Source organism: Neodiprion lecontei, chromosome 4 (genome assembly GCF_021901455.1).
Source record: "Neodiprion lecontei isolate iyNeoLeco1 chromosome 4, iyNeoLeco1.1, whole genome shotgun sequence".
In the NCBI taxonomy this organism is placed as follows: Eukaryota; Metazoa; Arthropoda; class Insecta; order Hymenoptera; family Diprionidae; genus Neodiprion; species Neodiprion lecontei.
Window position 1 is genome coordinate 25033493 of NC_060263.1, and position 12240 is coordinate 25045732.

At 39.3% G+C, this 12240-nt stretch overlaps 1 protein-coding gene across 6 annotated transcripts in view; it reads left to right on the forward strand.

Annotated features, from left to right (window-relative positions):
- LOC107223862 (probable nuclear hormone receptor HR3) overlaps positions 1–12240 on the forward strand; it is a 197581-nt gene that overhangs the window by 70420 nt on the left and 114921 nt on the right. The window contains exon 1 of one of the 6 annotated variants that reach the window (XM_046737812.1): positions 3790–4300. The exons of 4 other annotated variants lie outside the window; for them this stretch is intronic. In XM_046737812.1, coding sequence (XP_046593768.1) covers positions 4096–4300 — 205 coding nt within the window. In that variant the 5' untranslated portion in view covers positions 3790–4095. Of the gene's footprint in view, positions 1–3789; positions 4301–12240 lie in introns of those variants that run through there. One more of the 6 variants, XM_046737822.1, reaches the window with a different exon arrangement.

Genomic DNA, 12240 nt, shown 5'->3' on the forward strand with positions numbered 1-12240 from the left:
AGAATTCCAAATCGTGCCAACGAGGATAAACTATCCTTAAATACTGAACTCAAATCAGACGTGAATTGGTTGAACCGTTTTTGAAAAATTTCAGGCACCTAAAATGTTTCACGTTATTGTCAATAACTATGCTTGTTGTAAATTGATTTGAGTAAAAAAATATATCCCGATCTACGTATAATTGAATAAAGTAAACCCAAATTGAATTGAATTGAAGTTGAATTGTGACGAAATTTTTGTAAATTAACATAATTAAAGCCACAAACGATCTGATCATGACAAAATTCAGAAATCAATTCTTGAAATCTAGAAATGAATTAGGAGTTTAGTTACCACCTGAACTGTAAAATGATGATTATTCCAGAAATTTTTCGAGTTTTAATCGTAATCGCGTCTGGTAAAGGCTTAAAGTATACATGTATACATGTATATATATGTTACATGTACAGTGCACACGCAGCGTCTCGGAATGGGATTCACCGTTAGGTGGTTTTAAATATTTAATCGGTATGCGCGGTGCGCGGGTTTGTAATTCATGCCCGGGTAGGTACCAGCTTCAAATTATACTCATCCGACGCGTGTAACATGAACCTGATGAAAAAATTATTCGAAAACTTATTCAAAGTAATAATTATCCCTCTGCAGCTCGCGAGCCGCCTTAAAATCGGTAATATATATATTATACATATATATGCAAAAATAATCGAGGCGTTACGATCATGCAAATTTTTTTAAATATTCCCCCTAACTGTAATCATCCGTATACCTATATTTCTGAAACAATAAATGTGTATCCACGCGAAAGATACCGAGTATGCGGAAAAGGATTTTCAATTTATCTACTGGTCGAAGAAAATGGTTCCTTCATATTGGGAAAACAAAATCCTGGATTAATTTGGATGAAATAAAAAGATCTCTGTCACGTGGCGCAGGCGAGAAAATCTTATTTATTGCGAACTAGCAGATTTTCTAACAGGTATAGAAGAAAAAAAAATATTTTCTTTCTCGTGTTAAAATGAAAATGGTTCAATTGTCAAAACCGTACAACAGGATTATTTTGGAATCAGGTACCTTCTAGGCTGAAAATAAGAATCCCATACATAGGAAGGATATTTTGATCAGCTAAACTATAGTTTAAACCATGTTCCAGTGTGAAAAACATATTCCCCTAATCCAAAGAAGTCTAATGTATTATACATAAATGCGTGCTCTGTTGAATCGATACACGTGTCGACACGAATGACGCTCAATGCAGGCGACGAAAGTACAACTAGCGGCGTCAAGTTTGTACTATTTTCTTAATTTCTTCCAAGCACCAACAATGAACTGGAATTCTAGGTTATTTTGCTTCTCTCGTCCCGTCAAATCTTTATAGACGGATTTTAACCAGAAATCTAATTGCCTTTTACATCGATTGTTTTATGAAATAATTTTTATTACAGAATTTGCAATTTATGGGGAATATTCTGTCAGTGGATTCGAATTGGCCGTCAAAGAATTTGTCCGGCGAGGGTTCGCTTTAGTGATAAGAAGTAGTTCGGGTATAATTTTAATCTCTCAAGGCATGAGCAAGTTATTTGCCCGTCAAAAAAAATTGATAGGAAAGTATTGAAAATTGTTTTTCTTGATTGATTTGGCAATGAGAAGTTGCCGTTGATTATTTTACAACGCTTTATAAATTCGTGGACAAAAAATATAGCGTAATTTGAAAAGGGCTGAACCACCGTTGATGATAAAATTTGGCTCAAGTTTCGGAAAAAAATAATTTGCATACATTATTTGTGCGTGTCGGATAAAAAAGTGACAAGGTGCGAAGAGAGAAAAAGAAATGGAATGATAATATCGACGATTTGAAGCCCCTTCGAGCGAGCGGCTTGTGCCGAAGCACCGGCGAGGAGTGAGCTTTCAGATAACGCGGCAAAAATTATCTGCAGGGTAGATGGATAGGATATTGAGTGTAAAATGGCCTCTGCCGGAGCAGGGCGCGCTAGCGGCATCCAGTGGCTGATATCCGAAGCTGGCCGAACGTTTTTTCACAAGTGCACCACCGAATCGAAACACCAGTTTCACCAACCCTCCGAATTCTCGATAATAAAAATTATTATAAACGTCAATATTGCGAGTGAGAGGTTTTGAAAATTATTAAAGAAAAAATTATAAGCGCACACAGCTGTGAGTTGAGTACTAAAGTGGTGGTAGATACCAGAGGAGCGTACTTGACATTCGATTGAATGACTGCGGTTCGCTTCGTTGAAATAATCGTAAATAAGAAGGATGGGTGAGAATTTTTTTGAATCATGGATAAATCGCGTTATCCTGATGCAGTTTAATGAGAGAAAATTACTTCAAGACGCGATGTGCTATCAACGTTGAATCAGTTTGACAGTTTTGTGCGATGTTTTGTGACATTTATTCGGTAAAGACTGTAATTCGTGTTAAATTCATCATATTCGATGAATATGAGTTACTTAATTTTTCTAGATAAAAAAAAAAAATAAAATAATATGATAATACAATAATATAAGAAAGCATTTAAATCAATCGCGAATAAATACTGCACACGTACATCGATATAATCGAGCTCGTTGTTAGAAATTTAACGGTCGAGGACAGTGCAAGATACTTAATTGCCATCGAAATGTGAGGGAATATTTCTTCAACAGCACGTGAATATTATACAAATTTATAACGCAGAAGTCTCCGTCATCGACTGAGGTTCGATATAACGTCTTTTCCTTTCTCGATGATTACCTGACGACGAGAGAATAAATTCAAGTTACACGAAGCGGCAATAACGGCAATTAATCGCGTGGCAAAAATGTCTCGGTTGTAATGTTCGAGTCAACGATCAACACCTAGGAATGAATAAACAATGCGCGAGGTGTCGCCGTGATAAATCTGGCCCTAGTAACCTATTGACTTCTTTACCCCAACCTGGCCTGGCCTGGCCTAGCTTCACCTCGCGTAGCTGCTCGCTCTTGCAGGTATGTGCGAACTCCGAATCGTCGATGAAAAAACTGGAATTCAACGAGCAAGATGCGCACTGCGCCGTATACTTGTTTCTGTTAATTAACACCTAATTAATGTAAATTGCGAAGTAAAAGAAGAAGAAGAAGAAGAAAAGGAAGACAAGCAGCCGTAACTGAAATAACACTAAATGAGGAATTAATGTGTTGGGAATTTGAGAGACAAGAAGGAAGAGGAAAGAGAGGAAGAAACCATTCGACTGGATCGATTTTAATTAAGACTTAAGGTGTTTCAGCTGCCTACCGCGTTATAATATTCCTGCGGAAGCTGCAGATGGCGATTTTAATTTAAATACGAGTGTAATTGAAAAATCTAATTTACCCTGGCGAATGCTTGAACTTTCGAAGAGAAGACTGAAACTCTAGGACTGAATTCTACCATGAACGACATGGCCTTAAAGTTCAATCCCTATTTAAGTAGCTGTTGAAGGTTATCCACTCAACGAACGGACAAAAAAAAAACTATAGTTTCAAATGCCACGTAGAATAATACACTGTTAAAGCCACCGGAGCAGATATATAGGTGCACATACACACAGCACGTGTTTACGTTGTAGCTGCAATTTGAAATTGAATTTAGTCCGATTAACCGTAAACAATACATAACGACATTATAGAAGAGTCGAAGTATCATACGATAAAATAAATGCTAAATTCTTCGTAAAAATAAAATCGTAAATAAATATAGTTACAGAAATCGATTGATTGATTAATTAATTGATTAGTTAGTAATAATGACCTCGAAACACTGTAGTTCAATTTTCACTTTTTATCGCTAATTATTAAATATACCGCGTAATTCTAAGAATATAATCTAGAAGAGAAGAATTTCCACCGAATAATTAACTGAATAATAATATTTGCAATAAAAAGTCAAATCGATTTGACCCAACTTTCAAGTCATTCGCCGTGAGGAGTTGTACGAATTTCAACTAAACACACCGCGTCAAACTTTCAGTGACCAAAATTACGCCATGAGAATTTTCAAGTAATCGAAAAATGGCGAGATTATGTACTGACCGAAAGTAAGGAAGTAAAAAAATATTGAAAATAATCGCGAGTAAACAAAATGGCTGAAGTCGCCGGAAGCCCCGCTTCTGCATCGGCGGCTGAAACTCCTCAACAACCTCGAATTCAGCAGCAGCAGCAGCAGCAGCAGCAAAGTCGACAACAAACCCAGCAAACTCAGCCTACACAACAGACTCAACAGCCCCAGCATCCGACCTCAGACATTAGTAGCTCCCAGCTTACTTCACCGCCGATTACAGGAACAGGTACTTAATTATTACAGGCTATCGAAAAATCAACTACGCGCAGTGCCAATTGACCGAGAGAAATTTACAGTCCTTAACTGTTTTTCACGATTTTACCGTAAACGAAAAATATCGCTTTCGGTACGAAATGATTGGCGAAAATATAACAAAGGAAATTTTTTCTGATAGTGGTTCAACATTTCTCAAACTGATTTCAAGCTATCGGTCATCGGCGTTTTACGATAGTTACTGCAATGTCGAAATGATTTGCAAATTATTATTATTCAACAGAATGATTGTGGACTCGATTTCAATCCTCGGGGTCTCCGACTCTGGAGACAAAAGCATCTTGTGATGAGAAGGCAAGTTCTGATTTTCGAAGTGTCACACTTTGGAACGAATAATTTTTTTAATCAGCTATTTCTATCGTCAAAGTCATTTTGTTCTTAATTACCAATTCGCTCATTTCTATCGTACAACAACCATCGGTATTCGACAATTGATAACCTGTTACGATGTATACAGAGATTGGGTCGCCGGTTCGAACGTTGATACTTTTCACTAGTTCGAGAGATCGAGTATTTAAAATGAATACCTACAACGTGACCGCAAAACTGCATTCTTCGCATTTCGCGGTAAGAGCCGATGTCAATTCGAAGTACTCTGTATGACGGTCACTTTCGAGGAACGATAATTTCATCTTCCACATGCTCCTGCAATATTTTCTGCCTACCTGTATACGTCTAGGTAAAGTTTCTTCAATTTTTCTATGATTAAAAACATCAATTCATTTTCTGGGTTACGTAATAGTTATTACTGTTGACGGATAAGAATGAAGTGTAATTAATCCATTTAAATCAAATGAATATCCTAAACATCTTCCGTGCGGTAATTTTATTCTTTAAAAACAATTTTTGTCTCGTCAGATTCATCTCGGTTCTTCGTTTCTGGCATTATTTGAAGTAAGAGTGTATTAATATTGTGTCAGGATAGCACACGAACGTCTAATCGTACTTATCGGTTATAAAAATTTCATTCAAAGCTGTATCGGGGAAACGATGAGGAGTGATCAAGAGATTTTCTATAGCTGGCAATGGGTCAAAAATTTTCACACCCAGTAACAGAAATATCTTTAAATAATTGTAAGTGTAGGTACATACAGAAAAATGGAATACCAAAAATTTAGTTTAATTAGTCTGAAATTGAAAATTAAAAATTTAGTAACCCCGGTAGTCCATTTTTCCGCACGTTGTACAAAGAAAGCGTAGAAATTTTCGTGGCAAAAAATAATTTCCCAAGGGACATTGAATGATCAGATAATTTTGCCCGTGGAAAGTCGCTGGAGAGATTGTAAAAATTTAACCAGGTCACATCGATGCGTTACGCAAAGTCTTCGTCCAGACGTTGGTGCGAAAAGTAAGCTAAACGCGGACTGGAATGAAAATTAGTAGCGATTGTTCGAAGAGCTACGTGGGGGCAAGATGCAACTCATAATTTCATCGGCGATGCACGGTTTGTAAACAAGAACATACACACACGAGGAGGTAGGAGAGCTACTCCCGCAAGTGTGGGTTGCCGGCTAGCGGATCTGTCGGTCAAGTAACGGAGTAAAATCGGTCCCGCTAGCGCGCGAAGGCCTGGCGTGACGTGTTGTGCCGATAACCGTTAGTTTAGTTGTATTTACAGCGAGCCACGTGACGACGTCGCGACTCAGGAATCGCCAATCGCGGGATCCTCGCTTAATACATAGGTATACAACGTACATGCACGCGGAGAAGTTTATCGCACGAGGGCGATCGGCGCTGTTATTGTGCCTATGTACGTACCTGCAGCAGCAACCAGCGACGGCGCTAATGATGAGAATTTAAAAGTTTACAAGTTCCGTTGCGAACGGGGAAAGACGATTGGAGAAATGCGCTGTTAGCTCCTAGACGGTTATTCGAGTTTCTTATACTCTCTCCCACCGGGGAAGGATAACAAACGCGATCCCGACGACAAAAGACGTCGGACCTGTGTTGCGCCTTATAATACGTATTGTAGGTACCTCTGCGTAGCCTTCGCGAGGGATTTTACCGTTGAATGAGTCACGCGTGAACTACCCACCTACGTATAGGGGTATAGTAGAATGAAAATCAATGAAACTATAGGCGCTACACCGAGTTGTAATGGCTGTCGCGAGATACGAGAGACGATTTTAATTAATTATCGTTACATTCGGGCGAAAACGGGCGTGAGAATCGATCCGCACAACGAACTAATCACCCACTGAGCATATTTCTACCACAACGTACGACGGTTGATTGGGAGGTGAAGATAACTACTGGTGGTTGAAGTCACCGCGATCACGAATCGTCGAATGAGTCGTAAAACTGAATTCCTGACTATTCTTCTGATAGAACGAACGTGGGATTCTCCTCGTTTTTACGAAATTGATGGCTTTTTAGTCGCTCATTTCGTAGCAGCTCTCAAGGCGAATTCAACGACTCCTTGTTGCTTGGTTTTGAACAATCCAATCGCGAGATATCTCGATTTGAAGTATCTACAACGATAGTGGAAATCGCACGTCGCTGTGGCGCATGCGCAGACGCGTTTAAACTCGCGCGAATTGTAATCTTGTACCGGCATATATGTCACGATCTATTCATACAAATAAGTCCGGCTAGGGCTCGTTGGATTCGTTCCGAAGTCAGGTATAACACTGACTGTGGAAAGACCTACCGCTCCGTAAAAACGTTAATCTGCTAAATCGGTTTTCGCCACATTATCTCACTCTGACGCGAAGACTGTGCAATATTTTTTATCCTAACAATATCTCAACAAAGTCGCACGTGAATTTCAACTTTTTGTGCAGTGTCTGAGTACCGCATAGAAGCTCGTGTGTACAACGCATCATCTGTCCGTTTATACGGGAAGATGCGTTTCAGGATTGCGGTAAAACCTAACACAAAGTATGTAGTCACGGTACCGCTATTTATTCATGTATGCCTTCTCAGCGGCGTGAATTCGTACGGTGAAATTTACCGTCATTCATGGAACCGTTGAAAGTCGTGTGTGACGAAACACGGGTTCATAAGCTAATACATTCACTTGTAATTCCATCGCGTATAATACAATGATCAAGCTCCCATGGCTCTGTGAACACGAGTGTATGTCTAACTACGCCTTGCACGTGTAGCCGGTATACCCATAGACGAAAAACCTCTGCGTCGATAATGTCATATTATTATACATTTTAAGGCTTCACTCAATACATCTAATGCTCTCAAAAGCTCGAATGACAAGCATCGAGAAACCATTTTTTTTCTCTTTACTTGCTCGTAAAATGATAAAGCGTTTTAACGAGCTGTCGTACACATTTCCATCTGCACACTCGGCTTTTAACGATCGTGAGTATAATGAAAAGCATCGCGTAACTTATTTATTTAGTATACACGTGGTATAGCAATCAAAATAGTGTGATTTTCAACCGGGTGCATGGTATATAATAATAGCGTTCACAATTAGTGGAATTCCCCGGGACCCATCATCGAATTGGATCATTATGGAATAACGATCATTCTCATACCATTCGAACGAATCGTGCATGAAATTAGACTCACGTTTAACCACCGTTTTGCAACTCTACCTGTCAATTAACGATTCAAAAAAATGTTCAAGTCAGGAAACGAATTCCTGAGTGCGCATCTTGCATCTTATTTTTTCACACTTGAAAATAGCAATGTACAAAATTGATGTACACGCATGTATCGCTGTATAAATTGACATAGATATCACGTTTACGAGCGTGTTACTTATATTTATTTTACCAACTCACGGTTTATGCTTTTGAAGTTGACACTTGCGATTAAGAAGTGTCAGTTCACGATAAGCCGTGCAACGAGAGGCGCTTTATTTTCACAACACTACCGCCGCATTGCCAAGAAATCATAACGCTTCGTTAAAACAATACACAAAGCAGCGACAGTAACAACAAAAATCTTATCAGATTTCGGCGTGATGAACAATCGTCGTACCTATAACGATTTAAGAAAAGTTTTCACTCTCTATGTTTAGTAAATGGTGTTATTGAGGTCGGTGATAAGAAGTTGCTGCATAGTGAGACTGGATATTGTAAATGAGACTCTATTAAATGATAAAAGGTAGTAAAAAGTTAAAGTTGTAAAGTGAGTACTGTTATTTGAAATCAAATCCACTATCCGAGTGATATTCCAGTCGATTTCAACCCTTGGTATCGGGTCTAACAGATTATATTTTCACGATATTAAGGTTAGTTTGGCTACAGAGTGGCCAAGCCTGTTCTTGGTGTGTGCGATGAAACGAAGCCCCGCTCACTCTCTCACATACCAACACTGTGGTGCCCTGAAAATCGTGTAAAATGTTGTGTTGCGAATGTGAATCTATAACAAGGTTGTTGTATTTACAAATAGGTTTAAAAAAAAAAAAAAAAACTTCAAATTTTGCTCAATTAATTCAACTACGCGGATTGTCCTTTAGAGTCGAAGCTTGTTTCTTTGTTTTCAGTTTTTGCATTTACACGTGTGAAGAAATTCATCAACATATAAATTAAAACCGTGAGGTCAATTCAAAACATTTAATTTGAAAATATGTTCTGATTACAAATCCAAATGAAATCCAATAAATTATCTCGACATTCTCAATTTTTCCATAAGCGAACTTCAGTATTTTATTTTTTATCCTTTTTTACTACTCGAGCAGAATAACTTTTGTGGGTACCAGTCAAGTCACAGAAAGATGTTAAGTTCTTCGTATTCGGTATACTGTTCGAGTTTGTAGAATAATTGGATACAAGTGAATTAATTGAAACTGTTAACCATTTCAATTGCTAAACACCCCGTACCATTCGATCAATTATTGACCTGCGTCACATTCATGACCTTATTATAGTGACAATATATCACAGCTTGAGTATCGAATAGGTCGCCACTAATACATTGTTTAAACTAAATCAGCATGTACAGGATTCCAAATGTAGACCATTTATACATGCTTATACACACCATACAATAGATGACGAAAATGTTCTTTCTCCTCGAGTAAAAAAAAGCACTAACAATAAGAGGTAATATTAATTTTCAAAGAAATAAGAGAGGAATTGTCGCCGAACAATTTTCAGCAAAGAAATTTCAATTTTGTCGTTATCGATAATCTCGAATCTCTATTACGTACGTACGGTTTCAGGGAGCCTGAACCACTGTCGACGGAACTGATATTCGTTCGATCGTTGATAAAATGAGAAAATGACGAGAATAAGAGAGTAAAAGAACCGTGAAACGATAACTCCCCAAAGTTTTGGTAATAACTCCCTACTCGCGTGACATATATATCTCCATCCGTGCATCTCTATCCGTTATTTAGGCCAAGAGGTCGATGTCCGACAGCCTTGCAAGGACGGTCACGATGACGACGAACGGTTGCGTACCAATGTAAGCCGGCAGATAACGCTGGTGTGACGAATAAAAAACGCGGGAAAACTGCATTACCGACGGAGAGAATCTGGCGTCCATACCCGCTTCCACCCCACCGGCAAGAACGGTGCCCCGGCAAAGACGTTTCGCTATGTTACCGACGGCGGAACGGGCGCGAGAACATTCGTATATTTAAAATGGAGGTGGAGCGCCGCCCAGCGCGATTCGCCAACGATTCGTGTTGTTCTGCTAGCCGAACGAGCCCGAGCCCCTCGGCCTGTGTGGGGTAATCGCTTGCGACACACGCTGATGAAGCAACGCTCACTCGGCGGTGTGTCGTAACAAGACATTGACTCGACGTTTACGACGACTACTGAATGAAAATGCTGTTTGCCTCGGAGAAATACACCGTTCTCAGCAGAGATGCGAAATTTGCAAATTGGCACCCAAGGGTGCATCGTGCGTATAGATGTACCGATTTTGGTCACCTTAGTACCAGTTGCAGCCGCATACTCTTTGTGTGCAAACTGAGGTTGTACGGCCACGAATGGTACAGCGGACAAACGCTAATTTTCAAACAATGAAATGTAATCGATGAATCGGAAACTTGTGTTAAAAAAAAAAAAAAAACTTTGACGAAGCTGGAGTTTGATCGCGAATTGAGTGGAACCGAGGAGATAGAAAGTAAAATTGATCGACACAGGCTATGATAAAAATATCGCAAACGGCGTATCTTGTACTCTAGGGGAGGATCGATCTACCGTACCAATAAATCGGCCGATCTTTCCCGCGCTTATCCCCACCGCGAGGATGCTCTATTACGGGAATTTTCAACGACCATTCGTAAGTAGTACACGGTACCGTTGACTTGCCAGGCAACCACTTTTCCCACCGTCCGTTTGTCTAACTGTAACGGCGTCGTCGCTGAGAGATAGAGACAGAGAGACGGAGAGAGCGAGACGTCGGAGTTTTGGAAGGGATCTCTCGTGACGTCGGCCGAACCGGGAATCGGCGATTATGTAAGGCACTAACTGTTCTTGCCGGTCACGACGCGAGTTGCAAAAACCATTTTGCGCTTTTTTTTTTAAATCTTCGTTTCTTTCTTCGACGTCCTTTTCTCGGATGCTCGCAGCGGTTTGCACGTGCAAATTCACGATCCCAGTACATTCATGGGTCAATTTTTTCTCAGTCATGCTTATTCGTTATTATATATATACATATCCGTTCTGTGTACAGAGTACATATAGATTTGACACAGTTCTATGAGAACAATATTTGAACAGCTGGTCTTCGTGTCATGTGCCCACTTCGTACGTGTAGGTGAAGGCACGTATATGGGCTTTTGATTGAAAAATTAATTAAGTGATCGGTGGTGCGGACATTATTACATATTACACGTCATACCTACCCACGCAATTTAAGTTACATTTATTAGTTTTTTTTTTTCTTCCACGAATTCATCACGCGGTATATAAGATATAATACAATCATTTCACATACTATACGTGCATGAAATCCCGTACGAGGATGCTGACTTTCGTTCGCTTTATAGTCGCATTTACAACCATTTATAACCGTCTCAATTTGTTCGGATTATTTTCTCAACTACACATGTGATATACTCCCAAGAATTTATGCTGATTCGCATGTCAAATTGGGCAAACGGTATTATCCAGAGTCATTCATATTCCACGCACGTTTTCGTTCGCGGATATTAAAACGACCAGACTTTACCGTATCTCGTTTCGGTATATCCGAACGATCAAATCCATTAACCGATCATAACGTAACGTCTAATTGCCCAGCATTTAGTCGTAAGTTGCATAGCTTGGCTCTACAGGATTGAACAACTCCAATTTTTCATCACTTGCATCCAATTCGCGAATATTTTTATAAGAAGAAAAGAAATTATCAGCTGCAAGTTTGGGATTGTTCGAATTCTTGTTTAGATGCTTTCTTCCGTTTCATTACTACATATTTCAAATCTACGAACCGGTGAACGGTGTGTTTCTTCCGCTTTCCGTAAATAATACACCACCGTGCACTGCCATTCGAACAATCGATCGTCGAGTAGACTTCAAGAAGATATCCAACCTGAAAGTTCTACCAGGCTAAATTGATGCTCGCAATGGCTATTTTATACATGGCAGAAATGCAAATTTATCAGAATCAGTAAAGGACTGTTTTTTTTTTTTTTTTATAATTAATGCATACGTTCCATTCGTCCATATTTCATGCAACGAATGAAATAATCGACACCGTAATCACTGATTCAAATAAAGTGTACAAATAACGTCCGATTTAAATGTATACAAGTTTCAGCTAAGCGTGATCATTCTGTAAATTTCTGTAGATCCTTGGCTATAGACACTTATCGAATAGTTGGATTACGTAAAGAAAAAAAAAAAAACTTTCGACTATATTACGCAGACTTTAAATAGTATAAAAGGAGTCATTACAGAAGCCGAGTGTTTGCTGAGGTCTGTGCGAGTTGAACGATGTCTCGAACGTTTCTGTACCTGCGGCTGCATCTGC